Source organism: Melospiza melodia, unplaced genomic scaffold (assembly GCF_035770615.1).
Source record: "Melospiza melodia melodia isolate bMelMel2 unplaced genomic scaffold, bMelMel2.pri scaffold_149, whole genome shotgun sequence".
Classification (NCBI taxonomy): Eukaryota; Metazoa; Chordata; class Aves; order Passeriformes; family Passerellidae; genus Melospiza; species Melospiza melodia.
In genome coordinates this window covers 308,410-324,302 of record NW_026948513.1, presented here as the reverse complement: position 1 = coordinate 324,302, position 15,893 = coordinate 308,410, and the positions used below count along the sequence as shown (strand labels likewise).

Genomic DNA, 15,893 nt, shown 5'->3' with positions numbered 1-15,893 from the left:
CACCAGCATGGCCAGCACTTGACAGCGGTGACAATTGACCCTATGGTGGCACTCCTGTGGCTGGCATGTGACAGCGGTGACAATTGACCCTACGGTGGCACTCCTGTGGCTGGCATGTGACAGCAGTGACAACTGAACACTGCCACTGGCATGGCCAGCATGTGACAGCAGTGACAAATTACTCCATGATGGCATTGGTGGCACTGACAGAGCTGGCACCAGACACTGGTGACAAATGACCCTGTGGTGGCACCAGGGTGGCTTTATTGGGGTGGGGACATGGGGGAACCCCCCTCAGTCACGTGTGGGGCTCGGTGTCACCTCAGTGTCACCCACAGGCCTTGGGGACTTGGTGCTGCTGTCCTCAGTGTCACCGGTGTCAGCTGTGTCACCTGTGAAAGGTCAGCACAGCCCTGTGTCACCTGTGTCCCTGTGGCTCACAGTGTCACCTGCGCTCCCGTGCGTCCCCGTGTGGCACCTGCAGACGTGTCCTCGTGTCACGCAGTCACTGAGGTCGCTGTGTCACCCTCGGTGTCCTCGCTGTCCCCAGGGGTTCCCGTGGAGCTCTGGCTGTCCCCGCTGTCCCCATTGTCCCCATCCAGGTGACATTTCTGCCGCAGGAGCTGCCGGTACCGGGCGGCCGCAGCCTCCATGGTGGCCTGGAGCTCGGCCACCTCCACGGCCAGCGTCACCCCTGGGGACAGGGGGACACGGGGGGGACCGAGGGGGTCATGGGGGCCACGACCTTTAGGCCCTCCCCAGGTTTGGGGACACCCCAGATTTGGGGTTTTCCCCCCATTCTTGGGCCCCTCTGGGTTTGGGGACATTTGGTGGTTTTTGGGGACCCCCCATGTTTTTGGGGACCCCCCAAGTTCCTTCCCAGTCCCCCCCAGTTCCTCCCAGTCCCCCCAGTTCCTCACCCTTCTGGAAGCTTCCCTGGGCCTGCCGCAGACTGGGGGGCACCAGGACCCCAAACCAGCCCAGGGGGTCTGGGGGGGGCCGGCTGGGGGTCCCCCCTTTTTCAGGGGCTCCCCGGCGCTGCCGCAGCCCTGGGGGAGAGAGAAACGTCAGAGACTCCCCCCAAAAAACAACTGAGGGACCCCCAAACATCCAAAGGACCCCTTTAGAACCCCCCAGCACCCCAAATTCCCCCCCAGTTCCTCCCTTGCCCCCCCAGCACCCATAGGTGACATCCCCAGACCCCCCAGTCTGTCCCCAACATGCACTGAGGACCTCTTGGGGACCCCCACACCCCCCCAAGGGACCCCAACCCCTCCTCACCGTCACCCCCCCCCCTGCTGGGGGCCGGGGTCCTCGGGGTCCCCCCCTGTTCCGGGCACCTCCTCAAAGTGGGGGCGTCCCTCGGGGTCCTGCCTGAGGGTGACACAGTGGGGACAGCGTCACCACCGTGCCCTGGTGTCACTTGGCCACCACAGGGACGTCCCAGCAGCCCCCAGAACTCCTAAACCTCCCCCCACATTGGGGACATTGATGTCACCCCTGTGTCACCTCCCCAAACTGAGGTTGGGTCCCTGATGTCCCCATCCCCATGTCCCTCCCTGTGTCACTGCCACCCCCCTCAGTGTGTCCCCAATGTTCTCATGTCCCCCCCAAAGTGTCCCTGCTGCCCCCACTGAGTGTCCCCAGTGTCCTCTCCAGTGTCCCTGTCACCCCAATGAATGTCCCCAATGTCCCAGTGTCCCCCCCAGCGTCCCTGCCACCCCCCTCAGTGTGTCCCAAATGTTCTCATGTCCTTTCCTGTGTCCCTGCCACCCCCCATTGAGTGTCCCCAGTGTCCCCAGTGTCCCTGTCCCCCACCTGTGGCACACACGGACCCGTGGCACCATGGTGGCCCCGTACTGCAGGGACGAGACACGGTGACATCCCAGGGAGTAACGGGCCTGAGCAAGGGACAGCCACCCCTGTGGGGACATTGGGGACAGTGGGGACACAGCCACCCCTGTGGGGACATTGGGGACACAGCACAGGGACAGCCACCCCTGTGGGGACATTGGGGACACAGCCACCCCTGTGGGGACATCGGGGACAGTGGGGACACAGCACGGGGACAGCCACCCCTGCGGGGACATTGGGGACACAGCACAGGGACAGCCACCTCTGTGGGGACATTGGGGACACAGCACAGGGACAGCCACCTCTGTGGGGACAGTGGGGACACAGCCACCCCTGCGGGGACATCGGGGACATTGGGGACACAGCACAGGGACAGCCACCCCTGCGGGGACATCGGGGACACAGCACAGGGACAGCCACCTCTGTGGGGACAGTGGGGACACAGCCACCCCTGCGGGGACATCGGGGACATTGGGGACACAGCACAGGGACAGCCACCCCTGCGGGGACATCGGGGACACAGCACAGGGACAGCCACCTCTGTGGGGACAGTGGGGACACAGCCACCCCTGCGGGGACATCGGGGACATTGGGGACACAGCACGGGGACAGCCACCCCTGCAGGGACACAGGGGGACATTGAAGGGGACAGAGGGACACCAACTCTGGGGCCACAGGGACACGGCATTAGGGACAGTCACCTGTGGGGACACAAGGGACACTATGTCGTGTCCCTTTGTGTCCCCACAGTGGGTGGCACATCCCCCCAGCATGTCCCATGATGGTTGGTGTGTCCTCAGCCACATCCCCACAACAGGGGACAGTCCCCAGCTGTGTCCCCATGGGGTTGGCACATCCCTGTAGCGGGTGACACCCACCAGGTGTGTCCTTGTGGTAAGTGGCACCTCCTCACAGGTGTCCCCACGAGGAGTGGCGTGTCCCCTTTGTGCCCCCATTGTGTCCCCTCTGTGTCACCACTGTCCCCATTGTGTCCCCTCACCTGCCGCAGGTGCTGCTCCAGCTGCTCCCGCCGCTGCTGCAGCAGCTCCAGCGCCTCCATCACCTCCAGCGCGGCCTCGTCCAGGGACAGCGACAGCGACCCTGGGGTGGGGGGGACACGGCTCAGGACCCCAAACAACACCCGGGGGGACCCCAGGGGCTCCCCCAGACCCACCAAAACCGCCCCTCCCGCCCAGGGAGCGGCCCCGTGTCCCCACGGTGTCACCTGTGTCCCCACGGTGTCACCCGTGTCCCGGGGTCCCCCCAGACACCTCCGGGCTCTCAGAGACTCCATCAAAGCACCCCCGGAAACGCGCTCAAAAAACCCTCGGGCTCCTGAGATCCCCAAAACGACCCCAAAACGTTCCCGGTCTTCTGGAAGCCCCCCAAAATCCCCGGAGAGCTCTAAAAACACCCCCGGGACCCCCGGAGGCCCCGGCCCTCCCTCACCGTCCATCGCCGCCCTCACCGCGGCCTCAGGCCCGGCCCCGCCTCGTCCAATCGCAGCCCGCCCCGGCACCTCTCGACCAATCAGCGCACGCAGCAGCACGGGGGGCGGGGCCGGCATGAGGGCCGGCAGCTCAGCGGAGTGACGCCGGCCCGGCCGCCATCTTGAGTGAGGGCGCAGCGTTTCCTCCCCTTTCCGGCAGCACCGCGCGATTCCATTGGTCCGCGTGCGCTCGGCCAATGAGAGGCGGCAGTGCTGGGAAGTGTCGGCGTGTGAGGAGCAGCGCGGAGCGGAGCAGTCGCGACCATGGTGAGGGGCCGGGGGTTGGGTCGGTGGTCCCGTGTCCCCTCCGTGTCCCCCCGTCCCTCTCGTGTCCCACATGACGTCCCAAACTTCCCCTCCGTGTCCCCCATCCTCTCATTTCCATGCCCCCACAGCGGGCCCTCCCCCCTGCCCAGCCTGCCCATATCCCCCCTCACGCGTCCCTCACTGTGTGTCCGCTGTCCCTCGATGTCCCCGCTGTCCCCTGATGTCCCCGCTGTCCCCCATTCCTCCATGCCGCCCCCTCAGCGCCCCCCATCCTCTCATCCCTCCATGTCCCCCTCACTGGGCTCCCCCTCATCCCCCCGTGTGTCACCTGAGTGTGCCACCGGTGTCACCTGATTGTGTCCCCGTGTCTGTCCCCGTGTCGCAGCTGCGTCGCCAGGCCCGGGAGCGCCGGGAGTACCTGCAGCGCCGGGCCAAGGAGCAGCAGCAGCAGCGGCAGCGGGAGCGCAGGGAGAGCCTGAAGCGGGCGCTGGATGGTACCGGAGCACGGGGAGGGGGGAAAGAGGGGCTTAGAGGGGGAAAAAAGGGTCTGGGAGAAATTTGGGGGGCTTTGGGAGGAGTTAAGGGGTGTTAGAAGAGATTCCGGGTGTGTGAAAAGGGGGTTGGGGGCGGCAAAGTGGATTTGGAGGAGTTGAGGAGAATTTGGGGGGTCGAGAGGAGTTTAAAGGGGTTGGGGGATGTTTGGGGGTGTTAAAGAGATGAGATGGGGGTGCTGCGGGCCCAGGGGTGTATTTGGGGCTGGGGTATTGCATCGGGGAGGGTTGGGGGTCCTGTCTAAGCCCCTCCGTTTCTCTCCTCACCCCCCAGAGAATCGGCTGCTGCCCACGGAGCTGCGGCGCGAGGCGCTGGCCCTGCAGAAGGAGCTCGAGTTCGACTTCCAGGCACCGGGGGGTGAGAGGGACCCCCACATCGGGGGAGAGAGACCCCCAAATCGGGGTGGGAGGGTGAGGAGAGGGACCACCCCCAAATTGGGGTGGGAGGGACCCCAAAATCAGGGTAGAGGGAACCCTAAATCGGGGGAGAGAGACCTCTGAACCAGAGGGAGAGGGTGGGGAGAGGGACCCCCAAATCGGGGGGGAGGGTGGTGAGAGGGACACCCAAATCAGGAGGAAAGGTGGGGAAAGGGACCCTCAAACTGGGAGAGGTTGGAATTTCCAAACCCAGGGGTCGGGGACGGGTAAGACTCTTAAATAATGAAAAGGGAATCCAGGGACAGGAGGGAGCCAGCCCCAAAAAAGACTTTAAAAAAACCTGCCTCCAGTTTCAGGAATTTCCCCAAATTCTCTGGGTTTTAAAATTCCCCAAATAAGATTAAATTCACCCCAGAATAAGTTTGGGGTTGCACCAACACCCATAGTCTGGGGTGCACCCTAAATGTGGGCCTTGTTCTCCCTACAGTGAGCCGTGAATTCCCCAAAATGGGAGTTAAACCCCAAAAATAGGAATTAAACCCCCAAAATCCCCTCAGAACCATCACTGGGTTGACCCCAATGACCCTGGGGTGGGTGTGGCTGCAGTGGGCGGGGCTGGGAGTGCAGGGGGCGTGGTCTGACAAAAGCCCCGCCCCCAGAGACAGGTGACAGTCAGGATGACGAGTACAGGTGGGCGGGGCTGGAGCCCCCCAAGGTGATGGTGACGACATCACGTGACCCCAGCGCCCGCCTACGGCTCTTTGCCAAGGTGGGCGTGGCCATATGTGGGTGTGGTCTGGGGTGGGTGTGGCTCTGGATGGGTGTGGCTGGGTTAGGGTGTGGCCCAAGATGGGTGGGGCTCTAGAGTTGGTATGATGTTTGGGGTGTGGCTAAAGCTGGGTGGGGCTCTGAGGTGGGTGTGGTCTGGGTGGGTGTGGCTAAAGCTGGGTGGGGCTCTGAGGTGGGTGTGGTCTGGGTGGGTGTGGCTAAAGCTGGGTGGGGCTCTGAGGTGGGTGTGGTCTGGGTGGGTGTGGCTAAAGCTGGGTGGGGCTGTGAGTGGGTGTGGTCTGGGTGGGTGTGGCTAAAGCTGGGTGGGGCTGTGAGTGGGTGTGGTCTGGGTGGGTGTGGCTAAAGCTGGGTGGGGCTCTGAGGTGGGTGTGGTCTGGGTGGGTGTGGCTAAAGCTGGGTGGGGCTTTCAGGTGGGTGTGGTCTGGGTGGGTGTGGCTAAAGCTGGGTGGGGCTCTCAGGTGGGTGTGGCCCAGTCTTAGCACTCTGACCCCACCCCCTGTGGCTGCTCCCATGGGGGTGTGGCCTCGAACAAGGGTGGGTGTGGCTTGGGAATGAGCGGGGCTTGCTTGGCCCCGCCCCTTTGGGGGGGCTGAGCCAATGCTGGGCAATGAAACTGATGGGAGTGGGAGGAGTCTGTGGGTGTGGCCTGAAAGTGGGTGTGGCTCATTGTAATCCTCAAATGGTGAAGGGGCGGAGCCACAGGATGGGTGTGCCATTGTCACCGTGTGCTGGGGGGACAGGGGAGGTCACAGAATTGGGGACATGGAAGGGGTGATTTGGGGGACATGGGGGGTGACTTAGGGGACATGGAGGGTGACATGGAGGACGTGATTTGGGGGGGGACAAGGGGGGTGATTTGGGGGCATGGGAGACGTAATTTGGAGCACACGGGGTGGGGGGTGACTTGGGGGACACAGGAGGGGTTGTGGGGACACAAGGGGGTGATTTGGGGGACGGGGGGGTGATTTGGGGACACAAGGGGGGTCATTTGAAGGACACAAGGGAGGTGATTTGGGGAACATGGTGGGGATTTAGGGGATACAAGGGAGGTGATTTGGGGACACAGGGGAGGGAATTTGGGGGACACAGTGGAGTGATTTGGGGGATGATTTGGGGGCCATAAGGAGGGTGGTTTGGGGACACAGGGGAGGCAATTTGGGGGACACAAGGGAGGTGGTTTGGTGGACACGGGGGAGGTGACTTGGGTGACATGGGAGAGGCAATTTGGGGGACATGGGATGATTTGGTGGGCGTGGTGGGGGTGATTTTGGGGACACAGGTCGGGGATGATTTGGGGGATACAAGGGAGGTAATTTGGAGGACACAAGGCGGGTGATTTGGGGGACATGAGGGGAGGTGATTTGGGGGACACAGGGGGGTGGTTTGGGGGACACAAGGGGGTGATTTGGGGGACATGGTAGGGGATAATTTAGGGGACACGGGGGTGATTTGGGGGACACACAGGGGTGATTTGGGGGACACACAGGGGTGACTTCGGGGACATGGAGGAGGTAATTTGGGAGACACGGGCGGTGGTTTGGTGGACAGGGGGGAGGTGATTTGGGGGACACATGAGGGTGGTTTGGGGACACAGGGGAGGCAGTTTGGGGGACACAAGGGAGAAATTATTTGGGGGGGGGATTTAGGGGATACAAGGGAGGTGATTTGGGGACACAGGGGAGGCAATTTGGGGGACACAGGGAGGGTGGTTTGGGGACACGGGAGGCAATTTTGTGCACATAGGGGAGGTGATTTGGGGCACCTGTTGACGCTGTAGTGGCCCAAGCGGGGGCACGCTGGGTGAAGGGGTGACGCAAACAGGGCGTGGCAGGGCTGTCCCTGACCCCTCCCCGGTGTCCCCATGTCCTTGTCCCCAGGAGCTGTGCCTGCTGCTGCCCGGGGCTCGCCGCATGAACCGGGGCCGTGCCGAGCTGGGCGCTCTGGTGGCGGCGTGCCGGGCTGCGGGCGTCACCGACCTGCTGGTGCTGCACGAGACCCGCGGGCGGCCTGGTCAGTGCCAAACGTGGGGCTGGGGGCACCTTTGGGGGTCTCTGAGGGGAGGGGAGGGACTGAGGGGGTGCCTTGGGAAAGCTGAGATAGAATAGAGATAGGCAGAGTTAATTGAGAAAGTGGGGATTTATTAAAAAGGTGTTCTCAATGGCTCCACCTTGGGCAGCACAAGAGCCCAGCCGGGGCTGCGCCCAACGTGAACCAAAATGGTCACAGAATGAACCCAAGATGAATCCAAAAGGTCACAAAATGTACCCAAGATGGAACCAAATGGTCACAAAATGTACCCAAGATGACCCAAAATGGTCACTAAATGAACCCAAGGTGAAACAAAATGGACGACTGGTCACGGGGTCTCTCATTTTCATAAGTTCTGCTCCATTTGTATGTCGGAGTTAATTGTCCAATTACAGCTTTAGGTTATGGAGTTCGATGTTTCTTTCTTTTTTTTTTTTTTCACTCCAAATCGTTTATGTTCTTGTGCCTGGATCATTTATCCTTGCTCCCCAGCTAGAGAAGGAATTGTTTTATGTCCTAGTCTGTGCAGAGCTCACCAATACTTAATATGAAGCTCAGACCCACACCCTAAAACAGCGCAAACTCTGAAAAATACAAAACCTAAAGCCTTAAAAATATCAAAGCTAAAACCTGAGGGACAAGGGAGTGGGTGGGGCTAATCTGAGGGACAAGGGGAGTGGGTGGGGCTAATTTCAATGGGGTGTGGCCTGTTTGGGGGTGTGTCCTAATCAAGCTCCACCCCCCCAGACGGGCTGACCGTGTCCCACCTGCCCCACGGCCCCACTGCCCACTTCACCCTGAGCGGGGCCGTGTTGCGCCAGGAGGTCGGGGGGCTCGGGGGGGCCCCGCTGGCCGCCCCCCACCTGCTGCTGCTGCGCCTGGATTCCACGCTGGGAAAAAGGGTACGGCCAGGGGGACAGGAGGGGGAAAGGGGGACACACACCTGGGGGGATGCGAGGGGATATGGGGGGTACCAAGGGCAGAAATGGGGACAACTGGGGAGGAGCACGGGAGGTCTCAGGGGTGGGGTGACCCCATCCCTGTCCCCATCCCTGTCCCCATCCCTGTCCCCTCTAGGTCGGGACCATCCTGAAGCACCTGTTCCCCGTCCCCCGTCCCGACAGCCGCCGCGTGGTGACCTTCGCCAACGAGGATGACGTCATTTTAGTGCGGTGGGTGACACGTGGGGACACAGGGACACGGACAGACCCCCCCTCCCCCAAACCCCTCTGACCCCCCCGCAACCCCACAGGAACCACGTGTACCGGCGCCGGGGGCGGACGGTGGAGCTGGAGGAGGTGGGACCCCGCTTCCAGCTGAGGCGTGAGTGTCCCCTGCTGTCCCCAAAAAATGCCCCCATGTGTCCCCAAATGTCCCACCAACCCCTCCTCGTGTCCCCCCCAGCCTACCTGATCCGCCTGGGCACCCTGGAGCAGGGGGACGCGGCCGACGTGGAGTGGCGCTGGCACCCGTACACGGCCACGGCCCCCAAGCGCCGCCTGCTCAGCGCCACCTGAGCCCCCCAGGACCCCCCGGGTGCGCCCCACCTGCACACCTGAGAGCACCTCGGCAGCCGACTCCCCTCTGGACTGGCCCAGACACGGCTGGGTTTCTCACAATCAGTTTTTATTTGTGATAATAAATCATTTTTGTTTATATTGGGTTCTGTAAGGATCAGCCGGGTTCTGCTGCGGCCCCTTCTCTGGTGGGGGGGAGCCCAGGGATCCGGACCCCCCTCACACCCGGGACCACTCGGCCGGGGGGTCCCGCGGGCCCTTGGGCTTCCCAATGCGGAAGTTAAACCCTGAGGGGAGGAGCAGGGGGTCAGTGATGGGGGGCTGGACATTGATGTCCCCCCTAAACCCCCCCAAACCCTTCCCAGAGACCGAGACCCCCCCCCCCCAAGACCCCCCTATGCTCACCCAGGCAGGGGCCACTGCCGGTGTCCACAGGGGGGGTCACAACCTCATAGGCGCCATCCGAGGGTCTGGGGGAGCCTGGGGGGGGGGCACCAGGGTCAGAATTATCGATCCTTGAGCCCCCCAAACCCCCCCGACCCCCCCCCCAACTCACCTGCCGGGCTGGGGGAGGGGCGGCGCACGGGGCTGCCCGGCAGCGAGCACGTGCCCGAGGGGGCGGAGTCTCGTGCGAAGGGGGCGTGGTCTCTTCCCAGAGGGGAGGGGCCTCTCCCTGCGGCCCCGCCCCCCCGGCGGGGCTTGTTGACCACGGCGTAGGTGACGTCCATGGCGGGGGGCGCGGGGGGCTCGGCCGGCACCGAAACGCTCCTGGATGGAGGGCAGGGGAGGGAGGGGACACCTGTCCGGGTCACCTGTCCCCGCTGTCCCTGTCACCTGTCCCCGCTGCGAGCACTCACCTGAGCAGCGCGGGCCGCAGAGCCCGGCGGGCCACGGCGTCCTGGTACAGGGGGGGCTGGGGAAGCACGGGGGGGTCACCTGCAGCCCCCCAAACGGGGGCGGCCGGAACTCCCGCGTCCCCCCAAGCTCTCAGGGCTCCCCGAGCTCTTGGGGTCCCCCCTCGACCGTCCGGGTCCCTTCTTTCACTTCCCCTTTCCGGGGGCAGGAAGTGCCGCGGCCGCCCTCGGGCGCCCACCCCGCCCCGGATGCTCGCGGCCCCCCGAGCTCCCCCCAGAACCGGGGTCCCCCCTCACCTGAACCCCGCGGGCCAGGCTGAGGTGGCCGGGGGGCGGTGGAGGTGCCATGGGGGTCTCGGGGGGGTGTCTCAGGTGTGTGGGGCACTGAGGGGACCTGGGGGGTTTTCAGTGCCCCCCGAGCCCCGCCCCTGGGTGGAGCCCCGCCCCTGGGCTGGACCCTAAAGCTGCGCTGGGAATTCCCTGTGGGGCTTTGGGGGGGCTCCTGGGGGACCCTATGGACACTGCAGGGGCTGTCTGGGGGCTCTTTAGGGCTCCTTGGGGTCCCTCCTGCCCCTACAGCAAGTCTGGGGGGGCTCTATAGACCCTCCAGAGCCTCTGTAGAGATTTTGGGTGTCCTAATGGACCCTACAGTCCCTGCATGGGTCCCCTGAAGCTCTTCGGCGGTTCCTATAGAATTTTTGGGGTGCCTTAGAGCTCTTGGGGGATTCCTATAGAGTTTTTGGGGTGCCCTAGAATCTCCCTCGTGTGTCTGTGGCTCCTGGGGCTCACCCGGGCCGCGCAGAAGCCGCGATGGGGCCGTGCCGGGGGGGGTCACAGGGGTGCCCCACACATTGAGGGGTCCCCTATGGCCCTGGGGGGCGGGGCCAGGCACCTATAGCCGCTATAGGGATCGCTCTGGTCCCGCCCCTCGGCACGAGGCTCCGTTCTGGCCCCGCCGCCGTGTGACGTCACGGGGAGTCATGAGGGAAGGGGGCGGAGCGGGAGAACCCGCCAAAAGAGACGTCACTCTTTAGGCCCCGCCCCGCGCCCGCTGATTGGTCGGCGCGCGGCGGCCGCGCCCCCTTCCCCCGCGCCGCGCGGTGATTGGTGGATGCGGCGGCGCGGTGACGTCACGGGGCGCGCGGCGCGGCAGCCCCGGAAGCGGCGGTGGCGGCGGGAGCGGGAGCGCGGCCGGTGAGCGCGCGCGGGGCGGGGACAGCGCGGGGGCGGGGCCAGCGGGGGTGGGCACGGCTGGGGGCGGGGCCTGAGCGGGGGCGGGGCCGAGTGGGGAGGGGGCGGCCCGGGGGCGATCTCGCCGAAAGGCGGGGCTTTGTGAGGGGGCGGGGTTGCCCGGGGCTCCCGGGGCGGGGCTAAAGTTCTTTGGGGCGGGGCTTAACGCCGGTGTGGGCGTGGTTTAGTTTTAGGGGCGTGGCCTGGGTGGCACGTGTGGGGTGTTCCGGAGCGAGGCTCTGTGGGGGCGTGGCTTGATACCAATGGGCGTGGCCTATGCAAAGACCACCAGGACTGGGTGGGGCTGGAGGTGTGGCCACAAGGTGTGGATAAGGGGTGGGGTGTGGTCTGTGGAGCCACGCCCCCAGTGACCCCACCCCACCTCCCCCACAGGTGCCCAGGAGCCCTGACCCCACCCTTGGTGTGGGCAGGGTGGGGCAGGGTGGGGCTGTCCAGGTGTGCAGGCACCGCCCCGGCGCCCCCTGCTGGTCACAGGTGAGGCAGAGATGGAGCCAGCCCGGACAGTGGACACGGCGTCCCCGAGCTGTCACCACAGCGGGGACGATGAGGAGGAAGATGTGACAGCAGCGGCGGCCATGACATCATCCGTGTATCACCCTGCTGGGAATGAGGAGGAGGAAGACAAGGAGGTGGCAGCAGTGGTGACAGCCACAGTGTCCCTGAGGTGCCACCCCAGTGAGGAGGAGGTGGCAGTGGCCATGACATCCCAAGGAGAGCCGTGTGGCAGGGATGAGGATGTGGTGGCAGCAGTGACAGCAGAAGCAGCCACAATGTCCCAGGGCTGTCATCCTGGTGAGGAGGAGAAGGTGACCATAGCAGGGACATCCCTGGGGTGTCCCCCACTTGGGGGTGAGGAGGAGGAGGTGACAACAGCGGGGACAGCAGCAGTGACATCCCTGGGCATTCGACCCAGTGAGGAGGAGATGACCGTGGCAGCAATGTCACCAGCACGTCCTCCTGTGGGGGATGAAGAGGAGGTGACAACAGCGGTGACATCCCCAGGGTGTCACCCCAGTGAGGAAGAGGTGACGGCAGCAGTGACATCCTCAGAGTGTCACCATGAGGAGGGAGAGGAGGAGGTGACAGCAGCAGTGACATCCCCAGGGTGTCACCATGAGGAGGAAGAGGAGGAGGTGACGGCAGCAGTGACATCCCCAGTGTGTAACCCCGGTGAGGAAGAGGAGGAGGTGACAGCGGCGGTGACGGCAGCAGCGGCCACATCGGCCCCGGGCGGGCGGCGCGGTGCGGACGAGGACGTGGCGGCCGCGGGCTGGCGGGCGCGGCGCAAACACGTGTTCGTGCTCAGCGAGGCGGGGAAGCCGATCTACTCCCGGCACGGCAACGAGGAGGCGCTGGCAGCCACCATGGGTGTCATGATGGCCCTCGTGTCCTTCATCCAGAGCGGCGGCAACGCCATCCGGGCCATCTGCTCCGGTACGGGGACAGCGGGGGGTGGACATGGGACACCCAAATTTACACAGACTCACCTGTGGGTAACCCCAAACCTGCCCAGCCCCATGTCCCCAGGTAGCCCTGAAACAGCCCCCAGGTACAGCAATCCCTGCTCCAAACACAACATCCCAACTCCAAAACCAGCTCTCCCAGGTACAGGTGAATCTACCAAATCAGCCTGCCCAGGTACAACCAGCCCCCCAAAACTCTCTTCCCCCAAAGCCCTTCCTGGGTCCTCCCACCACCCTAAAACCCTGCCTTGCTACAGCCACTCTCCAAAAACAGCACACCCCAAAATCACACCTGTCCAGGTACCCTCCGTGTCCCCCCTGCCCCGTGTGACCGCCGTGTCCCCTCTCTCCCCCGCAGAGGACCGCACGCTGGTGTTCGAGCAGCGGGGCCCGCTGCTGCTGGTGTCGGTGTCCCGCACACGGCAGTCGGCGGCGCAGCTGCGGCGGGAGCTGGCCTTCGTTCACGAGCAGATCCTGTCGCTGCTGACCCGCGGGGGCATCGCCCGAGTCTTCGCCCGACGCCGCGGCTTCGACCTGCGCCGGCTGCTGGCGGGCGCCGAGGCCGTGCTGGACCGGCTGCTCTGCGGGGCCGCGGCCGACGGGCGGCTGCTGCTGGGGGCCGCTCGCTGCCTGCCCCTGCCCGGGGGGCTCCGCCGCGCCGTGTCCGGGGCGCTGCGCCGCGCCGCCGCCGCCGCCCGCCCCGCGCCCGCCCTGGCCGTGCTGGCCGCCCGGGGCCGCCTGGTGACGGCGGCGCGGCAGCGGGCGCTGGCCGAGGGCGGGCGGCTCTGCGCCAGCGACCTGCACCTGCTGCTCAACCTGCTGGGCGGCGGCGCGGGCGCGGGGGCGGGCGAGGTGTGGACCCCCGTGTGCTTGCCACGTTTCAACCCCGATGGGTATTTCTATGCGTACGCGGCGCGGCTGGGCGAGGAGGAAGAGGAGGGTGTGACGCTGATCCTGCTGTCCACGGAGCGAGAGGGGTTCTATGCGGCGGCCGCGTGCAGGAGGCAGCTGGAGGACACGCTGCGGGCGCAGGGCTGGCTGGCCGAGCTGGCGGCGGCCGTGCGAGGGGGAGCGGGGTACGGCCCGTCCCGGCCCGGCGCCCCCGAGCTCCGGCACTTTCTCTACAAACCCTTGGAGGGGCCGGAGGAGATGCAGCAGCTGCCGCAGTTCACCAGGTGCGGGGACAGGGGGGGGACACGCAAAAATTGGGGGGGTGTGTGTGTCTGACCTTCACCTCATGCTCATGTCCCCCCTCCCTCACTGGCCACAGCTCCGAGCTGGAGGAGCCCAGCAAGGAGGAGGGAATGGAGGGGACATCCCAGAATTGGGGGGTGGGAGTGTTCCTGACCTTCACCTCATGCTCATGTCCCCCCTCCCTCACTGGCCACAGCCCCGAGCTGGAGGAGCCCTACACCAGCGAGGAGGAGCAGCACCGGCTCTTTGACCTGTACCACTACCTGCACAGCCGGGTGCACAGCCCGCACCGGCCCCTGCGCCTGCTCTACCACGTGGCTGAGAAGGAAACGCTGCTGGCCTGGGTGAGCAGCGGGGAAGGAGCCCTCAGCAGGGCCCAGAGGCAGCAGCACCTGTTTGTGCTGTTGTGAGAAGATGCCAGAGTTAGTGGGGGTCACTGGCTGGTGGTGCTGTTGGTAGATCTTGCAGTTAATGAGATGCTCGGTGTCAGTGCTGTCAGTAGGTCCCACAGTTAGTGCGATGTGGTGTCATCAGGGAGTCCCACAGTTAATGGGGTGTGGTGTCATCAGTAGGTGCCACAGTTAATGGGATTCTCACTGGCGGTGTTGTCAGTAAATCCTACAGTTAACGGGATGCTCACTGGCAGTGCCATCAGTACATCCCATAGTTAATGGGATGTTCCCTGGTGGTATTGTCTGTAAATCCTACAGTTAACAGGATTTTCAGTGTCAGTGCCATCAGTAGATTCCACAATTAAAGAGATGCTCACTGACAGTGCCATCAGTAGGTCCCACAGTTAACAGGATTTTCACTGGCAATGCTATCAATAGATCCCACAGTTAATGGGATGGTCACTGGCAGCACCATCAATAGATCCCAAAACTAACAGGACGTTTAGTGTCAGTGCCATCAGTAGATCGCACAATTAATGGGATGCTCACTGGCAGTGCCATCAGTAGATCCCAAAATTAACAGGATTTACACCATCAATACTATCAATAGATCCCACAGTTGACAGGCCTGGGTTCCCACAGGTGACCAGCAAGTTCGAGCTGTACAGCTGCTTCAGCCCGCTGGTGACGAAGGCGGGCGCCATCGCCGTGCTGACCAAGCTGCTGCGCTGGCTCAAGAAGGAGGAGGACTGGCTATTCATCCGCTACCCGGCACCGTTCTGTGCCGCGCCCGCGCGCCCCGAGGGGCCCGAGCCCGAGGGCTGACAATAAACACTGAGACCCCGGGGAGAGTCCTGACTTCGGGGGGACTGGGGGGCCAGGGGACACGGCCTGAGGGGTGAGGGGACAGGGGGACACGGCCTGAGGGGTGAGGGGACAGGGGGAACACGGCCTGAGGGGTGAGAGAATGGGGGAACACAACCTGACGGGTGAAGGGATGGGGGAACATGGCCTGAGGGGATGAGGGGACACGGCCTGAGGGGTGAGGGGGCATCCTGAGGGGTGAGGGGACAGGGACACAGCCTGAGGGGTGAGGGGATGGGGGGACAGCCTGAGGGGTGAGAGGACAGGGGAACACGGCCTGAGGGGTGAGGGGATGGGGGCACATGGCCTGAAGGGACAGGGGACATCCTGAGGGGTGAGGGGACAGGGGGGACACGGCCTGAGGGGACAGGGGACATCCTGAGGAGTGAGGGGACAGGGGGGACACAGCCTGAGGGGTGAGAGAACGGGGGAACACAACCTGACGGGTGAGGGGATGGGGGGACATAGCCTGAGGGGTGAGGGGACACAGCCTGAGGGGTGAGGGGATAGGGGGACATGGCCTGGGGGGTGAGGGGATGGGGTGACATGGCCTGAGGGGATGAGGGGACATGGCCTGGGGGGTGAGGGGATGGGGGGAACACGGCCTAAAGGGGTGAGGAGACATCCTGAGGGGTGAGGGGATGGGGGACATCCTGAGGGGTGAGGGGACAGGGGGACACGGCCTGAGGGGACAGAGGACATTCTGAGGGGTGAGGGGATGAAGGGACAGGGCTTGAGGGGTGTGGGGATGAAGGAAGGGGGGAGAGGAGATGAGAACAGCAACAGAGAAGGGGGAAAAGGGAACTGAAAATTAGAGAATGCAGGAGGGAAAATGGGGAGAAAACCTTAAAGGAAAGGTGGGTAAGAGCAGGCAAAAAAGAGGGAAAATGGAGCAGGAAAGAGAGGGGTGAGGGGACAGAAATTAGTGGGAAAATGTGACAGGAAAGGCTGGAAGAGGTGACAAGAAATGGAGAGCAAAAATAGATGGGAAAGGGAGCAGAA

The 15,893-nt window shown here is 64.1% G+C and overlaps 4 protein-coding genes across 5 annotated transcripts; 2 read left to right on the top strand and 2 right to left on the bottom strand.

Annotated features, from left to right (window-relative positions):
- Nucleotides 1-189: 189 nt before the first annotated feature.
- On the bottom strand, nt 190-3,464 carry LOC134433226 (coiled-coil domain-containing protein 115-like). The gene is given in 8 exon segments (XM_063182093.1): nt 190-392; nt 479-694; nt 921-1,052; nt 1,286-1,374; nt 1,819-1,922; nt 2,855-2,955; nt 3,304-3,403; nt 3,405-3,464. Coding segments are annotated over 7 exon segments (783 nt in total). The 3' UTR covers nt 190-392; nt 479-497.
- Nucleotides 3,465-3,484: 20 nt separating this feature from the next.
- On the top strand, nt 3,485-9,012 carry LOC134433223 (U3 small nucleolar ribonucleoprotein protein IMP4-like). 2 transcript variants are annotated; one of them, XM_063182089.1, is made up of 9 exons: nt 3,485-3,610; nt 3,996-4,104; nt 4,436-4,519; nt 5,199-5,308; nt 7,206-7,338; nt 8,104-8,258; nt 8,434-8,528; nt 8,609-8,679; nt 8,761-9,012. In XM_063182089.1, the coding sequence occupies exons 1-9, from the start codon at nt 3,608-3,610 to the stop codon at nt 8,871-8,873; spliced, it is 873 nt and encodes a 290-aa protein (XP_063038159.1). In that variant the 5' UTR covers nt 3,485-3,607; the 3' UTR covers nt 8,874-9,012. The 2 variants fall into 2 exon arrangements, with proteins under 2 accessions (XP_063038159.1, XP_063038160.1); XM_063182090.1 differs by lacking the exons at nt 3,485-3,610; nt 3,996-4,104 and having other exon boundaries at nt 4,468-4,572.
- On the bottom strand, nt 8,966-10,159 carry LOC134433224 (tyrosine-protein phosphatase non-receptor type 18-like). The gene is made up of 5 exons (XM_063182091.1): nt 10,025-10,159; nt 9,731-9,786; nt 9,430-9,641; nt 9,279-9,353; nt 8,966-9,160 (listed from the first exon to the last, which is right to left on the bottom strand). Exons 1-5 carry the CDS (start codon nt 10,073-10,075, stop codon nt 9,093-9,095), a joined length of 462 nt encoding a protein of 153 aa, XP_063038161.1. The 5' UTR covers nt 10,076-10,159; the 3' UTR covers nt 8,966-9,092.
- A 710-nt stretch (nt 10,160-10,869) lies between these two features.
- Nucleotides 10,870-14,871, top strand: LOC134433241 (vacuolar fusion protein MON1 homolog B-like). The gene is made up of 5 exons (XM_063182115.1): nt 10,870-10,921; nt 11,351-12,412; nt 12,800-13,616; nt 13,832-13,979; nt 14,670-14,871. The coding sequence occupies exons 2-5, from the start codon at nt 11,464-11,466 to the stop codon at nt 14,850-14,852; spliced, it is 2,097 nt and encodes a 698-aa protein (XP_063038185.1). The 5' UTR covers nt 10,870-10,921; nt 11,351-11,463; the 3' UTR covers nt 14,853-14,871.
- Nucleotides 14,872-15,893: the final 1,022 nt, after the last annotated feature.

Bases quoted from the DNA above. Each gene is read 5' to 3' on its own strand.
- LOC134433223 (XM_063182089.1), top strand. The intron at 4,520-5,198 runs GTGAGAGGGACC...CCCCGCCCCCAG, and splicing joins CGACTTCCAGGCACCGGGGG to AGACAGGTGACAGTCAGGAT. The intron at 8,529-8,608 runs GTGGGTGACACG...GCAACCCCACAG, and splicing joins GATGACGTCATTTTAGTGCG to GAACCACGTGTACCGGCGCC.
- LOC134433224 (XM_063182091.1), bottom strand. From the start codon at position 10,075: ATGGCACCTCCACCGCCCCCCGGCCACCTCAGCCTGGCCCGCGGGGTT. The intron at 9,787-10,024 runs GTGAGGGGGGAC...GTGCTTCCCCAG, and splicing joins GCCTGGCCCGCGGGGTTCAG to CCCCCCCTGTACCAGGACGC. The intron at 9,642-9,730 runs GTGAGTGCTCGC...CCCTCCATCCAG, and splicing joins CTGCGGCCCGCGCTGCTCAG to GAGCGTTTCGGTGCCGGCCG.
- LOC134433241 (XM_063182115.1), top strand. From the start codon at position 11,464: ATGGAGCCAGCCCGGACAGTGGACACGGCGTCCCCGAGCTGTCACCAC. The intron at 12,413-12,799 runs GTACGGGGACAG...TCTCCCCCGCAG, and splicing joins CATCCGGGCCATCTGCTCCG to AGGACCGCACGCTGGTGTTC. The intron at 13,980-14,669 runs GTGAGCAGCGGG...GGGTTCCCACAG, and splicing joins AGGAAACGCTGCTGGCCTGG to GTGACCAGCAAGTTCGAGCT.